Source organism: Trichosurus vulpecula, chromosome 1, assembly GCF_011100635.1.
Source record: "Trichosurus vulpecula isolate mTriVul1 chromosome 1, mTriVul1.pri, whole genome shotgun sequence".
Classification (NCBI taxonomy): Eukaryota; Metazoa; Chordata; class Mammalia; order Diprotodontia; family Phalangeridae; genus Trichosurus; species Trichosurus vulpecula.
Genome location: NC_050573.1, coordinates 442,060,779 through 442,084,477, shown reverse-complemented (window position 1 = coordinate 442,084,477; position 23,699 = coordinate 442,060,779). Strand labels below are relative to the sequence as shown.

The window sequence follows — 23,699 nt, the reverse complement described above, 5'->3', positions numbered from 1 at the left end:
GAGTAGGGGACTGACCTTTAAGATCTCTTCTGCTTCAAAATCTAACATCCTGTGAGAGGGAAGTTTTAATTAAGTGAAGAGCCAGTAAGCAGTGTTAAACCGTGGGTAATCAAAGGGGGCACACAAGAATGTTGGGACAAAGAGGAAAAGGACTAATTTTCTGTTTACGATGATTCCTATTTTCCTCTACCCTCCTAACACTCTTCCTTGGTAATGGGAATTAGTTGTCACTCTTTAGGGTTAGACAACAAAAATAAGGGCATCTAATATGGCTTTTTGTCTGTTGCCCTATAATGACTGCATAGAGCAATTCTGTGCCGATAGGGAAAAGGCGACCATGGAAGTTCTTCTATTGCAGTCCCCAACTTTCTTGTGACCTCCAGAGTCCGAATGTCTATGTGCTCAAAATTATCACTCACTACCTACCAGACTGAGCAGCTGGGTGATGTAGTGGATAGAGTGCTGGGCCTGCAGTCAGGAAGACTCATCTTCCTGAGTTCAAATCCAGCCTCAGACATTTACTAGTTGTGTGACCCTGGGAAAGCTGGGAAAGTCACTGTTTTCTCATCTGTCAAATGAACTAGAGAAGGAAATGGCAAATCACTTCAGTATCTCTGCCAAAAAAAAAAACAAAAACAAATGGGGTAGGGAAGAGTCGGACACAACAAACTGAAGAACAACAATACCTACTAGCACCAAAAGATTCATTGAACAATTCTGATTCATTATGTCAACATGGTGGAGTTGGTGGTGGAGAATCTAGGATTCTTCTCCCCCAAATTTTCAGCAGGACCACATTCTGCTACCGCAGGCACAACTTCATACAAAAAAAATTAATTCTTTATAGCTTTTGTTTACATGGGTTGCAATTCTGTTTTGGAGACCCCTGAACCTAATGCTAACAAACTCATTAAAGACAGGGGTGGAGAAAAGTACCTAATTTTCTAACCTTCCAAACTCTAAAAAGAAAATTAGCATCCTTCATTTCTCTTTCTCATTTCATATCATATTCTTATTTTTAAAAGAATCTATATTCTTTTTTTTTTATATATATATATCACTTCTACTTCCTTGAAGGTGTTTGGGAAATTCCCTCCCCTTCTGATGAGATTATTTGAACCTTTCTGGAAATGGTGAAAAAACAGCTCTCTCCACCCTAGGTAAATGGCCTATCAATGAGATAACGAGATTTGAATAGACTGGTAAATAAGATAATGAGATTTAAATAGGCTGGTCAATGAAATACTGAAACTAACTGGGGGCCCCTCCGCCCTAGGCAAATGAACTGAACTATAGAATAATGTTGTACCTAGATATGCAAAAACTCTGAGTTAGCACCCCCTTGCCTACTGGTTATTTCACCCTTCTGTCCCTGATTGTCTCATCTCCCTGCCCCTGGCAGGTTTTCTTCTATAAGAATCCCTAGCTTCTCCTGGCTAGGGGGTGGTCTCCCTTAAGGGACATCTCCCTTAGGGGGCTGCTTCCCTTAAGGAGCGGTGACCTCCTTTAAGTAGGAGCCTGTTTAGTGTGTTATTTGGAATAAATGCCTTTACTTAATTTGGAAACAACCCAAGCAAATTCTTTTGAGATGATACCAGGACACACATACACTTTGCACCTCAATAATTTGGAGACCTTGAACCTCATTACTTCCACTTCCTCCCTACCCATGCCATACTCATGTATAGACTTGTAAGAAGTAAACAAAAGGAAGGTAGGTGACACAGTGAATAGAGTTCTGGTCCTTTAGTCTGGAAGAACTGGGTTCAAATTTGGCCTCAGACACTAGCTTTGTGACTCTGGCCAAGTCACTTAACCCTGTTTGCCTCAGTTTCCTCATCTAGAAAATGAGCTAGAGAAGGAAATGGCGAACCACTCCAGTATCTTTGCCAAGAAAACCTCAAAAAGGGTCACAAAGGATATGACTGAAAATAACTGAACAACAAGAACAAGTAAACAAAACATTACAAGTCCCAAAGTAAGCATGAATTTCTAAATCTAGGGACAAGATTAGGGAAACAACAAACCACTGACTTAAGGAAGTGCTATCCTGAATAATTACAACTAATGAAGATCCATGCATGATGGATGGAATTAGCTATCCCCCAGTAAACTTTTTCATAAACAACAATTTCACAGTATGATCTGGAGACATGCTGCTGATGTGATAAAGCTCCCTCTCTATATATCATCAGGAAGCAGTCAATGTAAAATGTAATCAATGAAAAATAATCTTGGGAATTATAACATGAATTTTTTTAAGGGCTTTTAACAAGCCAGGCTTAAAAAATTTGAAAGCTGGTACTTGAGGCTTTTAGTGGCTAGAAACATTGTTAATTGGAAGAAAGCAGGAAGTTTTTTGAAGGACACAGTGGAGTGAAATGTGAATGAAGTGGTAGCTGATAATACTGCAACAGAATTTAACTAAGATTACTTAAAATTATAACTAGACACTCTTATTTCTTTTATTATTGTTCCATAGTACATATGAACTCAAATTTGCAGTGCAGAAGGTAACAGTAAATAGTTAGGGGCTTCTATGTTTTCTTACTAATGAAGGCAACATGGTGTAGTGAAAAGGCCACTGGTGACACCTGGATTCAAATCTGACTTCTGACATAAACTAGCCTCTTAACATCTTTGAGCCTCAGTTGCTTCATCTGTGACATTCTATAGTACCTCCCTTGGGATTACTGTGAGGATTAATGAGATAACATATGTAAAGCACTTTGTAAACCTTAAAGTGTTATATCAATTATGTTTTATAAAATAAGTATAATTATGAAACCTCATTATGTTGCTCTATCATATCACTGTTATCCATCCCTTGAGAAAGCCTAATTGATCAGCTTATATGCAAAAATGAGTGCCCCTGTTCAACCTGTGGCAGCTGTCCAAATTATAGGCATCATATCTAGGTCTGACTAACTAGCTGGAGAGCATTCTTTACACATTTGGCCCTATAAGGGATGGAAAACTTCACAACCAGTAACTAGACACCAGGAAAGTTGTGCCCTTGATAAAGAACACAAATGTCTAGTCACAAGAAAGATATATCCCTCATTGAAATTTAATAAATTACTTTCTGGCACTAATCAGCCTCATGGGAATGACAGCAACAGAAACAAGCTACCTCAATGCCACATCCTCCCTAGGTGGGCTGAATGTCAAAGTTCTGTGCCTGCAGAGCTGAGGGGCCTGACTGTGAAGAGTGCCAGCTTGAAAGAGCCCGCCAAGGTCTCTGTGTACATTTTTGAGATAGGTCCACCTCCTTATCACCAACCTAAACCTGCATGTTACAATTTGTATATTTCTATGCCCACATATATGCATGTGTCTGTGTGTGTATGTGTATAAAATGTTCCATACTCCCGCACATATTTGCTATCTTTGAATAAAAACCACTAAAATAACCTGAAGCCTTACAAAGATAAAACTTTAGCTTTCTATTTTCCAAGCTGTGTATGCACGTTTTCCTTGACATAAGAGCACAGGCAGCTTTTTTCAACCCTTCTTAATTCTAGTGTCTTCCCTCTTTTAATTATTTTCTTTTTTTCTTGTATATAGCTTGTTTGTACATATTTGTTTGCTCATCATCTCCCCCTTTAGATTATAAGCTCTTCGAAGGTGAGGGTTGGTTTTTCGCCTCTCTTTGTACTCCAAGTGCTTAGCATAGTCTCTGGCACTTAATAAATATTTATTGACTGACTGACAATATTATATTGATTTTCATAGCTCTGACCCCTTAGGCCTCTCATTCTGTTACCAAGGCATACTTTGTGGGTGTTCTTCCTAAAAAATAGACCTTAAGCTAGAATGGTTTCTCCCTACCCCCCCCCCCCAAACAGCCTGATTCCTCTTAATAGAGAGTTTATTAATTTAACTGTACTGTCTATGTCATTTTCAGCCTATACCATCACCTATTGTAATGAGTTGTATAAATTTATCACATGCTGTGTAAAGTAATGCAATACTAGTATTTGTCCTCAACTTCAAAAGGTATGTTTCAAAAGGTACATTTTAATCCTAGTATCTTGAGATTTGGGAACAAGTTCATGCTTACTCTATTATGTCCTGCCTGTTAATCAATCGGGGGAAAAGGAACAGAGGTAAGAATGCATTGCTATTACAATATACCTACATGTGAAAGGTATGAGTTGTTGTCTGAGAGCTAAGATTACCTGATTACCTGTGGTTTGGGAGTAATCCATTTTAAAAAAGCCTTCTGGACATTATGTTAATTAAAAGGAGGTTAGCCATACCCTATAGGACTTCTTGTATCCATGGGAAAATTCTCCTCCATCCATCAGGCTAATGTTTGCCTAACAAAGTGAGCTCATATCTAATAAGAACATCTATGTTAGCAATCAACAAATAATTATGAGAACCTGCTATGCTATTTTAGTATAAAGTTTCCCCCACACACAGGCTTTTATATACAGTCAATTTTGTCACTGTAGATTAATTATAGAACCCAGTGATTTCCTAGTTTCTGGGGTCATTTCTTCTTCCAACCCCTCTATCACTGTCAAGGGCACCACCAACCTTCCAGTCACCCAAGCCTGCAAACTTGAGATCATCTCTGACTCCTGACTCCACATAACCCACGTGGCCAATCTTGTTAACAAGTCTTATTTCAACCTTCACTACATCTCTCATATATGTCCTGTTCTCTCTAGTCACACATCTACCAGCTTGGTAGGCTCTCGTTACCTCACACCTAGAGTGCTACAATGGCCTTCTGGTCAGCCTCCCTTCCTCAAGTGTCTCTCCCATCCCATTTTGTCCTCCACTTAGCGATCAAAGTGATTTTCCTAAAGAGCAAGTCTAACTACATCACCCCCTACTTCAATAAACTCCAGTGGCTAATAATGGAGTTATCTCAAAAATGCCCTATTTGGTATTTAAAACTTTCACAACCTGGCCCCTCCGACCTTTCCAGTCTTCTTACACTTTACCTCCTTCCACATACTTTACCATCTAGCAACACTAGCTTCCTTGTTGCTCCTCCCCCTTAGCATTCCATCTCCCAACTAGGTCCCTTTTCACTGGCTATCTTCTATGCTAGGAATGTCCCTCCTACCTCCACCTAGGTCCTTGCCTTCCTTCAGGTCCTTCAAGTCTCAGTTCTTCAGTGCTCTTTTGCAAGAGGGTTTTTCTGTATTTCCTAACCCAACCTCCACCTACTGCCTGCCCTCTGAGATTACTTTCCATCGACTTTGTCTACATCTTGTATGTATTTAGTTGTTTGCATCTTATCTTCCCCAATAGAATGGGAGCTTCTTAAGGGTTGAACAAATTCTATGACTAATCAGAAAATTCTGATCTTAGCTAACAGTCATGTTAAGCTTAGGCCTAGACCATGCATTTGTCCTTCTTTATATTCCTAATTGCTTAGCTGCTAGGTGGTGCAATAGATAGAGTGCTGGACCTGGAGTCAGGATGACCTGAGTTCAAATCTAGCCTCAGACACTTAATAGCTGTGTGGTGGTTAAGTAATTCAACCTCTATCTGTCTCCCCTTCCTTATCTAGAAGGGGATGGGGTGGGGAGGTAATGATAGCACTTTAGGGTTGTTGTGAGGATAAAATGAGAAGAGATTCGTAAGGTACTTTGCAAACCTTGAAACACTATGTCAATGCTTATTATTATCATCATTATTATTGTTATTATAATATATATATATATAATATATAATATAATATAGTAAGCACTTGATAAATACATGTTAACTGACTGGTGGATTAGTGAAGGTGCACCTATGCAGTGGTGGTATAGCAGCCAGAAGTATTGTAAGAACTCATCAGTCATTTGGGGGAGAAAGGAATGAGGACAGTGGTGGAGGGGGGACAGAGAAGCCAAGGTGAGTGACAGGGACAACAGCATATTAACTACTATTTTGTATTACGTATACTAATGATCCCTTCCAGTAAATAGTATGCACAATTTAGAGTTAATCATACAATTTCTTCTTGGCATTCTGTTGTTGCATGCTTTAAACAAAATGGAACAATGTCTTCAGCTTTTTCTTATGACTCAGCAAATGCTATCCAAAAGTAATTGTGGCTGGCACAACAGGACTGGCATTTTCTGTCTTGAGGAATATGAAAGATATAAATCTCACTCACCATGGGAGCTCTTTCTCTAGTCGAGTCTTGGTGTGAAAATGAAAGTGGACCAGCACGTTTAGATTTGCAGCAAGACTCCTGTTTTTGTCTTTTTAACCTTGAAGAAAGTTTTTCTGCTTTTATGAAAAAGAAGAAAATATAGTACATAGATATAAGAACTCAATTCTTCTTTACCTTCCATAATGGAAATAGGACTAACACCATTGAACAAAGTTTGTAACTAATCATAAAATTTTGATTTTAGGCCCGTTTCCTTCAAAGCTCATCTCAAGCTGATCTACATGAGGCCTTTCCTGATTCCCGCAGATACTAGGGCTTCCCTGCCCTGGCCCCTACCAAATTACCTTATGTTTATTTTGTTTATATTTTATGTACACTCACATATGCTTCTCCCTTAATAGAATGTAAGCTCCTTGAGGGAACAGACTGTTTCATTTTTGTCTTTGTGTCCCAGTGACAGTTGTTCCCTTTGGTCTCATAGTGCAATTCCTAGTACCTAGCAGGCACTTAATGCTTGATTATTGACTAACTGACTGATATCAATTCAGATTAATTAGATAAAGTCTATTCTAAATCAGTGGTCAATCTATATTATGGAATGCATGTAAAGAAATGCAGGAGAATTACTTTCAAGTACACATAGAAAGTAATAGCTAACAACATGTAGTCAGATCCTCTCAGTCCTACATAGTTATGCACTGTTGTTGTTCATCCTTCGTTTTCAAAGACCAACATCATCACCAGTGATGTCTTGACTTGCCCATGAATTGGCTGAGTCGCACAAAGTCCTCAGCCTCATTCTCTTTTCTAGGGTCATCAAAGTCCAGTGGTGAGACAAAAGTCAGGATGACTGATGATGGCCCAGGATGCAGTGGATGACATTGGCATCTTTGATGTCTGACCAAGCTCTAAGTGCTCTGTAGCATAGTGACCTTCATGGCCGTTGGAACAAACTGTTCTCATCAGCCCATTCCTCCGGAGGGAAGTCTTCACATGCTTGGGGTAGACCTCCCCCTAACTTACTGACAGGTTTGTAGCCTATCAGTTAACCCCAACCTGGTATAGCTGGTCTGTTGAGAGGTTACCAAGGTATGGCTGCTGAACCACATGCTCTAGTTTCTTGGAGCCACAGGTGAGAGTTGAGTGAAGGGGGACACGAAAGGCAAATGAGCAACCTTGGAAAGGGCTTGGCAAGCCCTCACACAAAAAGTGCCAGTCCTCCTTGAACACCCCATACACATATACAATAAAGACACACATCTGTAATATGTGTGTGTGTGTATACCATAAATATATATGCCACAAATCTTTTGTCACTAAATTCATAAAGTTTGTTCAATTATATATAGATATGGATTTATATTTGTCTTATTTCTGATTTAGCTGCATCCACTTAACCTCTCTCAACCTCAGTTTCCTCATTGGTAAAAGTGTGGGAGGGGCACAGTATTGAAATTTATAACCTATAAAGTCCCTATACATATACCTCTAAATTTACGATTCTACTAAATTTTGGTATGCTGTATCACAATTATTATTTTCTTTCACATAATTATTGTTTTTATGATTTGTACTTTGACACACTCCTTATTTAGGATTTCATTATTATGCTCCTGAGGGCACCTAGTTGGCACAATGGAAGACTGCTGACCCTGGAGTCAGGAAGAACTGAGTCCAAATTTAACCTCAGATACTTACACTAGCACATAAATAACTGTTTCATTCCTTTCTTCCTTCTGTCTTTCCTTCCTTCTCTCTCTCCTTCCTTCCCTCAGCCAGCAAGTCTAAAATAATGTCATCTGAATCCTTTTTTTTTTCCTGTAGAGTTAAACATATTTTCCTCACTCAACTTTTCAAATGTACTCACCAGGAGCTTATTTGAATGTAAAGCTCAAAAGTAAACTCCCCCTTTCTTCTCTAACTCACTCTCTCTTAGGAATGCTAATTGGTGAACTAGTCAAGTGCAAAGCCCAGACTATGCTTCTGTATAGAAAGATAATGAGCAACATCACATGTTTTCTCTCTTCCTCTAAGACCAAATCAGCCCATACTGAAGTAGCTACAGTAGCAAGGCAAGGGAAGAGGTGGCCCAAAGTGGTGAGTGTGGCATAATCTGTGATATTTTATACACAAAATGAAAAATTAGATTATTCTCAAATGTCTGTGCACTTGCAGGGATTCAAAGCTGGGAAGAACCTTGGAGATTATCTCATTCAATCTTCTCTTTTTATAGATGAGGAAACTGAGGCCCCAAAAGATTAAGTAATTTTTTTTTAAATCTCAAAAGGTGAAATCCTAAGGGACTTATTAAAGTTGAACTGTTTATATTCCTACATGGAAAGATGATATTTGGAGGGGATATATATATACACACACATATACATGTACATGTATATGTACACACATATATACACACATATACACACATATATACATACATACATACATATATATATATATATACACACACATACACACACATATACATATGTATATACATCACACCAGAGATACCAGTCCTCCCTGAACATACACAGGGCAAGTATTCACATGATGGTCAGAAGAAGCAATACAAGGACACTCAAGGTCTCTCTCAAGAACTTTGGAATTGATTGTGTAACATGGGCGACTTTGGCACAGGACTGCTCAGCATGGTGTGCCCACATCAGAGAAGTTGCTGTGCTCTATGAGCAAAGCAGAATTGAAACAGCTCAAAGAAAATGCAGGATGTGCAAATTTAGAGAATCTACCCCAAATGTTCACACAGACTTTTTGTGCCTGACCTGTGGGAGAGCATTCCGAGTTTATATTGGCCTCATCAGCCACAGTCGGACACATTGAATCTTGATTCAAGCATAGTGATATCATTTTGGTCCTCTTCAAGAACAAAGGACAACAACCAACCAACTATTTATATTACATACACACACACACACACACACACACATATATATACATATATACACACACATATACATACACCTTATATCTATATATACATATATACAGACATATACATAAAGGCTTAAAATGACAGATGTTCTGATCTAGGTAACCCACAAGTTTTAAGAAAAAAAATACATCACAAAACATCTATACTTAAAACTCACACATATACATCCAAAATTAAAGTTGTTTCCTTACTTTAAGAAGAAAATAAATTACAAAGCTTTGTAATTTTTATCTATTATGACTTTTAAAAAAATTCTAGCTATTAGTAGTAACCACATTCATCTGGGAAGCATCCTCAAACAAATCTTCAACCAACCAACAAGTATTTATTAAACATTTACTACCAGCACTTACTCTGTGCTAAGTAGTGGGGCATACAATGGAAGGAACAGTACTCAAGGAGCTTACATGCTAACCCCAGGAGGTAACATATTCCAGTTGTTTTTTTGTGTGTGAAATATTTCAGGAATCAAGATACAATTATTAGGATTTCATTTTAAAATATAACATTAATCCAGTATGAACTAATGAGTTGGAAGTTCAACCAGATGTGGAAATGCTCATTTCAAAAAATAAGAAAGAGCTTTTCCACAACTCAATATAAAAAATGCCTGCCCCTGATAGGAAACAAACAATATTAACATTTTAAAGAGTGTAAGCTTTGCTTCCTTAAGCTGGGGGTTCTTAACCTGGGCTTTACAGATCCTCAAGAGAGCCATAAAAAAATTTCATGAAGTCTGTGAACTTGCATGAGAAAAATTATTTTCACTAATCTCTAATTGAAATTTACATTTTCTTCAATTATGAATGTAGGCAGGAAATCGTTATTCTGAGACAGGGTTCTTAGGTTTCACCAGACTGGCAAATGGATCCATGACACACACAAAAAAGTTAAGACCCCTGCCCTGAACAAAGATACACAGAAATACATACATGTGTTTGTATATACACATACATGTGTATATATGTGTATGCTACACATAGGTGTATACACGTATCCACATCAACACATATACATGTATATGGTTATATGTGTATAATGCATACCCATGTGTGCACACATACATAATATATACATACTTCTTTATATATATGTGTGTCTATATGATGCCTATCTATTTATATATACTATATATAAAGTTCTGTAAGAAAAAAAACAACATACCAGTGACTTTATTGTGACAAATCTCTCTAGTTTCATTTATATCACAAGACTTCAGCAGCTTCTTCATCTTTTCATCCTCTGCTCTATCCAGGGCACTCTTATGATCCCCATCCTTTTGATTAGGGTTTGCACCATGTTGCAGCAGGATCTCAGCAGCCTAGAAAGAGTTCTTAAGGTTGTCATCTTCATACATACGTTAGTAATAACTGCTATCATCACATCCAAAACTAGGTTTTGGAACTCTGGTCAGTAAAAGATCTGCCTGCTTTTTGATGCCTAGAATGATAACTCCAAACAGAACCATTTCTTTAACATGGTTTGTTTCTGTAAAACAACTAAACAGAAAGCATTTGAAAGCATTGCAGTTGTTTCTCTAAAAGCATTAAAATGACCTGTGGCAAATAACAAGGGTTATATTGCATAGACTTGCATATTTGGTAACTTGGGAAGTTTGAAAAGTTATACAATGATCAGTTCTTAAGAGTAAACACTGCAGTTCAACACTGGCCCAAAGCAGCTACCTACAGAACTGCCACAGCTGTGCAGCCTATGTCCCCAAAGATCTCTCCCGTCACCTATATTCTCCCTTCCCCCTCATCCTGAAATTTCTAACATTAGTTACTCTGGGACAGACAGCAAAGATGTGTGGGTTTGACAACAAAGGCTGTCCCCAAGCAACAACAAATAATATCTAGAAGGTCCATTGAAACCTTAGGCAGAAATGGTCAAGCAGGTAAAAACTGCCTTTAGCATCTTCCTCCTTTCCTTTCTAGCACCCTCTCCTTCAGGCTTTCTACACATCTACAAATTCCTGGTTACCCAAATTATTCCATATTAGTGTTACTTTTGTTTCTAACCTCACTGGGTAGCACTCCATGCAAACAATTTATTCCTCTTCTTTCTTTCTTATCGAAGGGTATCTATCCTATAGGCTCTAGCTAGCTGTCAACTAGCTAACATACTGGAAACCAATCTGATGTATTAATAATTAATAAAGTACTAATGGCTAATAAGGGAGGAATGCACCTCTCTGTAATATTTACTGTCATCATTTGATAGGTTTACATTTCTAAGTTTGGTCCTCAATTATCTCCACTCCTATCATTTGCCTGCAGTTAGGGTGTATTTCTACCAGTAGCACATTGAGTGATACCCTATTTATGGTCCTGTGGTCTGAACAGTGAAACCACAATTTCCTGTAGGCATTGTTAGCTGAGAGAAAGATTAATGTGTTTCTCTGCTAAATGAATAGTCTACTAAATATGCTACCCTTTAAAAAAAACTTGAAATGGAACTTTTTCTTAAAACAGCTAAATATTAGGAGCACTAATCAGGTAGTTCTTCATGAACACTTGATGTACAAATAATCTGAATGCACAAACAGTGTCAGAGTTTGAGTCTAAGAACCCCCATGGGGCCACTGCTCTTTATTTCCAAATCTAGGGTAGCTGGGAATTAAATGATCTTGAGAAGTTCCACATCTTATGAAGATGTGAAAGTTAAGTTACTCCTGACTGAGAGTGCCTATTTCAATTCCTCACCCCCACCATGCAAAAATAAAAATAACAAAGACTACTAAGTAAGAAACTGTTTCTTAAAATCCCTAGTTGTAACTGAAAATACTTTCCTTACAGAAACTACTATAGATGGTTGTTTAATTAAAACAATGGCCTTTTTTTTTCTTCAGGTATATTATGGATGAATTAAACTTTTGTGCGCTAGCCTGGAACTTTACTTTTCAAAACAGAAACTCTTTTGATTGTGGAGAGTCATGGGATCCATCCTACAGATGTGAAACTATAATATGTATATATTATCTTTCTCTTTAAAATTGTGCCCATAAATGGAGAGATAGGGAAAGTCAGGAAGAGAGAAGCCAGAAGGAACTATAAATTATTTATTTATTTAGATTAATGTGCTTCTAATGGGAAAAAGACAGTTTAAAACTGCTATGTAGTTAGTAAAGTCAACAGATAAGAAAAGTCATCTGTGAGGGCTTTTGATGCCAAACCACTCAGAAAATTTTCCACAGTGATTTTGATTCAAAGTATAGAGATTCAGGCTAAGAAGCATTCCATTCAAGTACAAAAATGTGATTATATTAAGTAGTGACTTATGAATAAATACAAGTAAGAAGGTATCATCTTGTGCTTAGATGTCTGTTCTTTTATTCTGTTTTGTGTATCATCTTTCCAAATATTATATTGATTGATGTTTATACTGAAAAATTTTTAACAAAAAGTCAAATCTACCTTTTAGGTATAAGGTTTACTAGTAATTTACACATACTGGTCCTCTTAGCAACCAGCAACTTGTCTATTACAAAAAAAGCTTGGAGTCAGAAAAATTTCAGCTTATAACAAATCATTTTCCAAAATAACCAAACTTTTTTTTTCCAGAACAAGTCATCTTGGACAACATTTAAACAAAAACTTATACAGATATAAAGTCATTTCACAATCTCTCAGAAACATAAAAATTTTAAAAGAATACTTTTGGAACCAATATGATTATCCAGATTAAATCTCTACTGGCGATAGAGATATTTTAGATGTAAAAATCTTTCTGGATCCCTCAAATCACGACATGTAGGCAATCATGAATTCTGCCTATTTATTAAAATAAGGCCTGTTTCTGACCCTCTTCCATTAACACATTATCACAATCATTGTGTTGGAATAGTTGCACAAAGCAAGTTTGAACTTTGGGGTAGCTTTCAGTGGTCCGGCAAATGAAGGAGGGCTAGGTGATAGCATTTTAGAGAAAAAGATAACCACAAAAACTAGTTGTCTAGTCATCTGAACTCTAAAGAAGTCCATGCAAAGAATGAATTTTTTTTTAATCAAAGAAATCCAGCGAGATACCTGCTATGCACACAGGATCAAGACAGCCCTTGCCATTTCAACCTATATCTCTTCATCATTCTCTTTTTTTATTCCATTTTCATTTCATTTCTTTTATTCCGTTATTTTCATTCATTAATTTCATTCCTTTTCATTTCTTCTCTCTTAGTGCCCTTATCTTTTTTTGTTGTTGTTCAATTGTTTTTCAGTCAAGTCTAACTCTTTGTAACCCCATTTGGGGTCTTTTGGCAAAGATCCTGGAGTGCTTTGCCATTTTCTTCTCCAACTCATTTTACAGATGAGGAAACTGAGGCAAACAGGGTTAAGTGACTTTCCCAAGGTCACACAGCTAGTAAGTGTCTGAGGCCGATTTGAACTCATGAAGATGAGTCTTCCTGACTTCAGGCCAGGTACTCTATCCACTGCACTACCTAGCTGCCCACCCCATCTTAGGAAAGAAAAATAGAAAGAAGAGGGAGGGAGTGGATCAGAAATAGAAGTCAATAATGATGAAAAATAGGCAGGGTTTGCAAAAGGGGAAAGAAAAGGGAAAGGGTGAAAAAATCTAGGTGAAGAGAGGAGAAAAAAAAGAGTACAGACATTCATACTATCACATGCCCCTTTTTTGCTGCATCTCTGAGTTCATTATTGTTGGGGAACATCTGGAATGGAAATATCCTATACTTACACATATCAGTACTCCTCTATAATTTTCAGTCTTAGAGATTTGACTGGGGTCATGTGAGGGTTAAATGCCTTGTTCATTTTCAAAGAGCCAATATGTATTCGAAGCTGGACTTGAACCTAGGTCTCCCAGACTCCAATGCTGGCCCTATAAATCCTGGTTCTCAAGATGCCTCTAGTGCAAGGGTGGGGAGCGTATGGACTCAAGGCCACATGTGGCCCTCTAGGTCCTCAAGTGCAACCCGTTGACTGAATCCAAACTTCACAGAACAGATCCCCTTAATAAAAGGATTTGTTCTGTAAAACTTGGATTCAATCAAAAGGCCATACCCAAAGACATAGAAGGCCACATGTGACCTCAAGGCTGCAGGCTGCTCTAGTGTATAGGAAAATATTTAAAAGAAAACCTTATGTACAAGAGTCCAGAACACATCTACTTCTAACAGTTTATTTATCTGGAATATGGACATGTTCAGAGTTCTAAAAGAATCAGTTACTAAAGTTCAATCTAACTCAGTTCTAAGATAGCAGTTGTTCATTTTGAATGAGACAAGCTGTTGAATACTGTAGTAAATGGAGAACGCAATATGCTTCAGTGATGTGTATATATATAAAGAATTGAAGAACTTTTAAAATTATTAACTGGGGCAAAATGGATGCCAGAATTATTCTACAATATGGGACAAATGTAATTTACTTGATCATAGAGAGATGAGAGTTTGATTACTGACCACAAGCTAAGGTGGGATCATTTGCAGAGAGGACCCAGAGTTTGAACCCATAAAGATAAGAGAGGTGAAAGGACATATTTCAGAACTGGATCAGCTAAGCTTAAAGCTGAAAATAATAAAAAGTAAAGTTGCTATTGGGAAGTAAGTCCAATTAACCAGAGAAAGAGCTTGGAGGCAGAGAGTCAAAGAAGTTACCTAACAGACTGACTAGTTGGGCTAGATATTGTGTTTAATGAGGTGTTAACCAAGTATGCATAGCATGGGAGACTCAGCTTAGCTGTGGAAACATCATAACACAAAAGCTGTGTTCAAAAACTTTTTTTTAGACAATTCCTGAGTCAGAAAAAGGACACTGACAGTTCCAGAGTTATGAGTTATTCCCAGCACATGGACTTTCCACACTTGTGGGCATACTTAAGAGATTTTTCTAATTATATGCCTACTCTCCCCAGAGATATTGAGTGTATTGAAGGGAACATGTGACAGTTTTACGTGTAGACTAGGACTGCACATATTATCACTGTATATGCTTTATATAAGTACCTGTGATGTTACTGTTTTAACTTCATTGTTAAGCAAATGGAAATTTTGTTATATAATGGTAATTTTATTGATATATAATGGTATAAAATGGTAATTTTATCATTATATAATATAAATATTTATTGTTGGGACAGCTAGGTGGCACAGTGCACAGAGTGCTGGGTCTGGAGTCAGGAAGACTCATCTTCCTGAGTTCAAATCTGGCCTCAGACACTTACTAGCACTGTGACCCTGAGCAAGTCACTTAACCCTGTTTGCCTCAGTTTCCTCATCTGTAAAATGAGTTGGAGAAGAAAATGGCCAACCACTCCAGTATCTTTGCCAAGAAAACCACAAATGGGGTCACAAAGAGTTGGACACAACTGAAAATGATTGAACAACAACAACAATAATTATTGTTAGTAAATGGTAACTTTCAAAACTATGGGGGGGGGGGGGCAGAGCCAAGATGGCGGCTGGAAAGCAGGGACTAGCGTGAGCTCCCCACTGAGTCCCTCCAAAAACCTATAAAAATGGCTCTGAACCAATTCTAGAACTGCAGAACCCACAAAATAGCAGAGGGAAGCGGGGCTCCAGCCCAGGACAGCCTGGATGGTCTCTGGGTGAGGTCTATCCTGCACTGAGCCCAGCGTGGGCGCGGACCAACCAGACCAGGAGCCGGGCAGAGCATGCCCTAGCACCTTGAATCACTGAGCTGCAGCAGGTACCAGACTTCTCAACCCGCAAACACCAAAGACAACAGAGAAGGTTAGTGGGAAAAGCTGTGGGAGTGGAAGGAATTCTCAGTTCGGCTACCGCCCCGGGGGCAGTGGAGGTGGGGCAGCTACAGAACTACAGCTGCAGTTGCTTCCAGCCCCAGGCCCACCTGGTGGGAGAAATTAAGTGGCAGATCAGAGCAGGAGTGAAGAGCCTGCTGAAGATCTAAGTCCAGTCCGGGTTGGGGGTTCTTGGGGAAGGAGGAGTGCTGGTGTGGCAGAGCTGGTGCATCCCCCCAAGTTTGGAACATAGTTCTCTTAATTCTACAAGCAGTCATACCCCGCTGAAAAACTCAAGGGTCAAGTCAGTTGGCTGGGAACATGGCCAGGCAGCGAAAACGCACCCAGACTGAGTCTCAGACTCTGGAATCTTTCTTTGGTGACAAAGAAGACCAAAACATACAGCCTATAGAAGTCAACAAAGTCAAAGAGCCTACAACAAAAGCCTCCAAGAAAAACATGAACTGGTCTCAGGCCATGGAAGAGCTCAAAAAGGATTTGGAAAAGCAAGTTAGAGAAGTAGAGGAAAAATTGGGAAGAGAAATGAGAAGGATGTGAGAAAACCATGAAAAACAAGTCAATGACTTGCTAAAGGAGACCCAAAAAAATGCTGAAAAATACACTGAAGAAAACAACACCTTAAAAAATAGACTAACTCAAATGGCCAAAGAGCTCCAAAAAGCCAATGAGGAGAAGAATGCCTTGAAAGGCAGAACTAGCCAAATGGAAAAGGAGGTCCAAAAGACCACTGAAGAAAATACTACCTTAAAAATTAGATTGGAGCAAGTGGAAGCTAGTGACTTTATGAGAAATCAAGATATTATAAAACAGAACCAAAGGAATGAAAAAATGGAAGACAATGTGAAATATCTCATTGGAAAAACCACTGACCTGGAAAATAGATCCAGGAGAGATAATTTAAAAATTATTGGACTACCTGAAAGCCATGATCAAAAAAAGAGCCTAGATATCATCTTTCAAGAAATTATCAAGGAGAACTGCCCTGATATTCTAGAGCCACAGGGCAAAATAGAAATTGAAAGAATCCATCGATCACCTCCTCAAATAGATCCCAAAAAGAAATCTCTTAGGAATATTGCCGCCAAACTCCAGAGCTCCCAGATCAAGGAGAAAATACTGCAAGCAGCCAGAAAGAAACAATTTGAGTATTGTGGAAACACAATCAGAATAACACAAGATCTAGCAGCTTCTACATTAAGAGATCGAAGGGCTTGGAATACGATATTCCGGAGGTCAACGGAGCTAGGATTAAAACCAAGAATCACCTACCCAGCAAAACTGAGTATCATGCTCCAAGGCAAAATATGGACTTTCAATAAAATAGAGGACTTTCAAGCTTTCTCAGTGAAAAGACCAGAGCTGAATAGAAAATTTGACTTTCAAACACAAGAATCAAGAGAAGCATGAAAAGGTAATCAAGAAAAAGAACAAGAAAAAGAAATCTTAAGGGACTTACTAAAGTTGAACTGTTTTGTTTACATTCTTACATGGAAAGATGATGTGTATGATTCATGAGACCTCAGTATTAGGGTAGCTGAAGGGAATATGCATATATATATATATGTTTATGTATATATATGTATATGTGAGTGTGTATGTATATATATATGTATGTGTATGTGTGTGTGTATATATATATATATATACACACATAGAGAGAGAGAAAGAGAGAGAGAGAGAGAGAGAGAGCGGGCACAGGGTGAGTTGAAGATGAAGGGAAGATATCCAAAAGAAATAAAATCAAATTAAGGGATTAGAGAGGAATATATTGAGAGAGGGAGATAGGGAGAGATAGAATGGGGTAAATTATCTCGCATAAAAGTGGCAAGAAAAAGCAGTTCTGTAGCAAGAGAAGTCAGGTGAGGGGGAATGAGTGAATCTTGCTCTCATCAGATTTGACCTGAGGAGGGAATACCATACATACTCAATTGGGCATATTATCCCACAGGAAAAAAGGAGGAAGAAGATTAAAAAAAGGGGGGGATGATAGAAGGGAGGGCAGATGTGGGTGGAGGTAATCAAAAACACTTTTGAAAGGGGACAGGGGCCAAGGGAGAATATTCAATAAAGGGGTATAGGTTAGGAAGGAGCAAAATATAGTGAGTCTTTCACAACATGAGTATTGTGGAAGGGTTATACATAATGATACGCACATGGCCTATGTTGAATTATGTGACTTCTTAGGGAGGGTGGGTGGGAAGAGAAGAGGGGAGAGAATTTGGAACCCAAAGTTTTAAAAACAGATGTTCAAAAACAAAAAAAAAGTTTTTGCATGCAACTAGAAAATAAGATACACAGGCAATGGGGCATAGAAATTTATCTTGCCCTACAAGAAAGGAAGGGAAAAAGGGATGGGAGGGGAGTGGGGTGACAGAAGGGAGGGCTGACTGGGGAACAGGACAACCAGAATATACGCCATATTGGAGTGGGGGGGAGGGTAAAAATGGGGAGAAAATTTGTAATGAAAACTCTTGTGAAAATCAATGCTGAAAACTAAATATATTAAATAAAAAAAATCAGAAAAAAAAACTATGACAGCATAACTAACTGTGAGTGGCTGTGCTTGTGGGAGTTTGGAGAGCTATGATGGTGAGCAGAAGGTATATATGTTCCCTCACAAGAGGACTATGTCTAGGACCCTAAGAGAGTTTAAGTGAGATTCTTAAGATGACAGCCCTTCTCTGGGAACCTAGACTTCCCAGAGTGAGGGTAGGCTGGTGTAAGGAAGCCAGCCCAAAGCATATTTGTACACACATCCTTTGTGAGAGGTGTGAGGTACCACATGTATGTGTAACTACACAAACATAAAACATTTCTACAGGATTTTTTTTCTTGAAGTAGGAATGATGTTGTAGGTAGGGTAAGAAGACAGAGAGGAGAACCAAAGAAAATATACCCACAATTCCATTTTCACAAATGCATAGACTTCTATAACTAGAAGGAATCACAAGGATCATCTAAGACAGGTACAATCCCCCTTTTTTTTAAATGTGAAGAAAGTGAGAAAGAGGAAGTTAAATAACATTCTAGAATCTTTTAACTTCCCACTCAGTCCTTTTTATATTAATCATGCCCTGCTATGATGTGCTGAGGTTAATTTTCAGCCCTTGGCTTCTTCCATATACATTAGGGGGCAAGGGACAAAAGGGATCAGTATAATGAGTTTCTTTTTATGTTGGTTGCCATTTTCACAGCAATAATACTTTTCTTAATTACCATTATTTCATCACCTTTAATGATTCTTCCTTCTTTGCCATCTCTAATTCTCTTGACCAAATAACCTTATGATTTCACCAATGCTTTCTTAATTTACATATCTCAAAGAAAAAAGTACTTTATATGGGTAAAGGGAGCAGCGTAAAACATTAGGCCATCCCCTGGCATTATTCTTAATCTTCAACGATGGTCTCTTATCTTTATAACTCTGCAAATTACAAATTTTGCATCTTTGCTCCTTGTACTATAATGCTTTGACTATACATAGTCTAAAAATGGTGTGAAGGTCTTCATGTCACCCTGATACTTTAAATAGAGGTCCCTAGGCATTTTTTAAGATGAGAATTGAAGATACTGTCAGTTAATAGTCAAAATAATTTCCTTTCTGTTTACATCCTGCCTAGCAGTTGGTCAGGCAACCAGCTTTATTAAGCCAAGATTTCTTTTTCTATACACTTTTGAATTATCTATTTCTATAAGTCTCCACCCCAGTTTCCCAAACGAAAATGTTAATTTCTAGTTAACAGATTTCTACAATCCATATTTGGAATCTGTTTTCATTGAGACATCTTGGATCCTTTCAGGAATTCTTCTCCTGCTGCATTGTTACCACAGCTGTGATGAATGAAAACAAAGGAGAAAAAGCCAGAACAACAACAAAAACAAGAGAAATAGTCCTCCTGTTGGTCTACATTTCATCAAAACCCAAAACGCACTAAGGAATTCTGATAAATAGCATCAATGATTTCACTCATTTGATTTTTATCTTCATAACAAATAATACTTTTTAAGAAGTAAACTAGGAATTTATTAGAAATGTAGCCATCTGTAACTTGTATTTTAATGTCTATGTTGTACTTTGGGCTTCTTGGGCTTACTCTGACGTAGAATGTGCTTTGTGCTGTGAAGAGCAAATAGGAAAGTCATTCTTATTAAGATGCAATGATGTTTAAGTCCTCACACAAATTCTAATATTCATTTATCATTTCAAGTAGATTTCCATGTTCAGTATTTTAAAAATGCATTTTAGGTCTCAGTTAAAAATAACTTCAATTCCCCCTCCCATTTTCCTAGAGGGAAAAAAAATACAAAAATGCAAATTTGGTGTGCACTGTACCTTTAAATGATTGCCTGAAACAGCACTATGTATGGGCAAAAGCCCATCCAGGCTTTCACTATTAACATTAGCACCAGCTTTCAATAACTCCACCATCACTTCATTAAATCCTTTATTAGCTGCCTCATGAAGTGCTGTCCATCCTAACAAAACCAAAAGAAATAAGCTTTAGCATCAAATCATACACCCTGCAGGAATCACTGCTTAAGAACCCACACTCATATCATATTCTTGTTACAATCTTCTTTTATTAATGGAGTGAGTCTGGAAATTTTCTGTATATGTGAAGCATGAAAATGCCTGATGATGTTTGCTTTAACAAAGTATGTTATCTCCACCAACACTAGTAACAGGCCTATACGCCAAAGACATCAAAGAAACAGGGAAAAGACCCATCCATATAAAAAATACTTATAGCAATTTTGTTTGTTGTAGCTGAGAACTGGAAACTAAGAGGATGTGCCCATCAATGTGGAATGGCTGAACAATTCATAGTAAATGAATGTAGTGGAATATTATTTCAGTGTAAGAAATGAAGAAACGGATGGTTTCAAACAGCTTGACAAGTCTTGAATGATAGATGATAATGCAGAATGATTTGAGTAGAACAAGGAGAACAATTTATACAATAACAAAATTGTAAAGAAAAAACAACTTGGAAAGAATTAAGAACTTTAATCAACCCATCAAGCCAGCCATGATTCCAAAATGAGGACAATGCATGCATGCATGCTAGAGTGGAGTGAACGCTATCAGGGAAGGTATAAATAAGGCTGTGAGATCATAGGATCGTAGGATCACAAACCTGAGGTGAGAAAGGACCTCAGAGGCCATCCTTATTTTACAATCTAGAAAATGGATGCCCAAAGAGGTAAAGTGATTGGTGAGGCAGAGGCAGGACTGGATCCCAGGTAGGGCTTTTTCCACTCTGCCAAAGGAAACAGGAAAGAATTCTGAGTATACAAGAGCCTTGACTTAGGTGGGGAGAGAATATTTCTTCCTGATTAGCAAGAAGCTGTGAGTTTCTGGAGGGGTGGAGATGGTCCATCAGGCCAACATAAAGGGCTAAAGCTATGTGCCACCAAACTCTCAGATCTGTGGTCCCTCTACCTAGGAGCACTGATCTGATCATCCTGCACTCCTCCTACCCCACCCCAACTGATCTATATTCTCATCCCCAGGTAAGATCTAGAACACAGGTAGCTGCCTTTCACTCCTAACCATTGTATTCCATCTCATCCCTACCCCAACACCACCACCCCCCAACACTGCCTCACAGGTTGAAGGCAGGGCACAGATTACTAATTGTCCAAAGTCTGTGCTTACAAAAGCCAAAATTTAAAATGATATATGCATATTTTAAGGGGTTTAAATTATAAAGCAGACTAGAAAGATGAAAAATGCAAACCTGCATTATCCTTTTGGTTTAGATGGGCTCCAGATTCTATTAGCGCTTTGACCAGCAACAAGTCTCCTCTTTTGGCGGCCAAATGCAGATGACTTTTGCCTTTGGCATTCCTCTTATGGACTTTAGTAACTGTTCCACAACTAGGTTTGTCAGGCAAGACCTGGGTATCCTCTTTGCCAAATGTTGAAGGTTCTAAGGATATAATAATAATAGCAATTCACATTTATATGTACTAAGTGCTACCCACATAAAGAATCCTGTGAGGTAGGTAGGAGCAAGGATAGGGACTGAACCTGTGATATCACTGATATTATAGGGAACTTCCAGATAAGTAAACTCTGTATACCAATAACAGGCTAGCACCTTGTCTGCCACTCGTAGTCTTTGTCTAGAGTACTTAGAAGTTCAGTGACACAACCTCGGTCTTAGAGCCAGTATATGTCAGTGGTGGAACTTATACCCAGATCTTCCTGGATCAAAAACCAGCTCTCTATCCATTATGCCACACTGCCTCTCAGAGGGATGAGTATTATTATACTTCTTTATGACTATCTCCACCTCAGTGGAAACTTGGTCTCTACCCATGGGTTTCTTGCTTCTGATAGGTAAGTCTTCACCTTATCTTGCCAGGGCCCACTATATATTTCTTCATCATGCCAACTTGCTTTCTGGCACCCTTTTTCTTTCCCTGTTAGAATGTAAGCGCCTTAAGGATAGGGACTATCTTACTTTTATTTGTATTCCAGGGCTTAGTACAGTGTCTGAAGCACAGCAAGTACTTAATAAATGTGTTATCCATCCACCTATCCATCCATCTATCTACCTATCTTTTTTCTTTTTTAATTTTTTTTATTTTTATTTTTTTAATTATAAATTTCTTTTTTATGTTTAGTTTACAACACTCAGTTCCACAAGTTTCTGGGTTCCAAATTTTCTCTCCCTCCTTCTCCTCCCCCCTCCCCGCCAAGACAGCATGTAATTCAATGTAGGTTCTACATATACCTTCACATTGAACTTATTTACATAATAGTCCAGTTGTAAAGAAGAATTATAACCAATGGAATGAATCATGAGAGAGGAGAAACAAAACCAAAAAAGAAGGGAAAAAAAAGAGCAAATAGTTTGCCTCAATCTGCATTCAGACTCCATAATTCTTTCTCTGGATGTGCATAGCATTTTCTGTCATGAGTCTTTTGGAGTTATCTTTGAAACTTGTATTGCTGAGAAGAGCCAAGTCTATCAAAATGAGACATCACAGATACTGTGTGTCTGTAATCATGCATAATGTTCTCCTGGTTCTGCTCCCCTCACTCCGCATCAGATCATGAGAGTCTTTCCAGGTTATAATGAAGTCTGTCTGCTCCTCATTTCTTATAGCACAATAGTATTCCATTACATTCATATACCACAACTTGTTTGGCAATTTCCCAATTGATGGACATCTTGATTTCCAATTCTTTGCCACCACAAAAAGAGCTGCTATAAATATTTTTGTACATACAGGTCTCTTTCCCACTTGTGTGATCTCCTTGAGATACAGACCTAGAAATGGTATTGCTGGGTCAAAGGATATGCACATTGTTTTTTGTTTTTTTTAGAGGGGGGAAGGCAGGGCAATTAGGGTTAAGTGACTTGCCCAAGGTCACACAGCTAGTAAATGTGTCAAGTGTCTGAGGCCAAATTTGAACTCAGGTCCTCCTGACTCCAGGGCCCATGCTCTACTCACTGCACCACCTAGCTGCCCCTATGCACATTTTTATAGCCCTTTAGGCATAGTTCCAAATTGCTCTCTAGAATGGCTAGATCAGTTTATAACTCTACCAACAATGTAACAGTGTTACTATTTTGCCACATCTTCAGTATTTATCATTTTCCTGTTTTGTCATGTTAGCCAATCTGACAGGAGAGATGTGGTACCTAAGAGTTGTTTTGATTTGCATTTCTCTAATCAATAGTGATTTTAGAGCATTTTTTCATATGACTATAGATATCTTTAATTTCTTCCTCTGAAAACTGCCTGTTCATATCCTTTGACCATTTCTCAATTGGGGAATGACTTGCATTCCTATAAATTTGACTCAGTTCTCTGTATATTTTAGAGATGAGGCCTTTATCAGAGATACTCATTGTAAAAATT

At 38.2% G+C, this 23,699-nt stretch overlaps 1 protein-coding gene across 1 annotated transcript in view; it reads right to left on the bottom strand.

Annotated features, from left to right (window-relative positions):
• The window catches only part of ANKRD31 (ankyrin repeat domain 31), a 175,817-nt gene that overhangs the window by 72,337 nt on the left and 79,781 nt on the right, over positions 1 to 23,699 (bottom strand). The window contains exons 13-16 of the mRNA XM_036747141.1: positions 21,563 to 21,754; positions 20,155 to 20,297; positions 10,245 to 10,401; positions 6,128 to 6,243 (exon numbers count right to left, since the gene is read on the bottom strand). Coding sequence (XP_036603036.1) covers positions 6,128 to 6,243; positions 10,245 to 10,401; positions 20,155 to 20,297; positions 21,563 to 21,754 — 608 coding nt within the window. The remainder of the gene's footprint in view (positions 1 to 6,127; positions 6,244 to 10,244; positions 10,402 to 20,154; positions 20,298 to 21,562; positions 21,755 to 23,699) is intronic.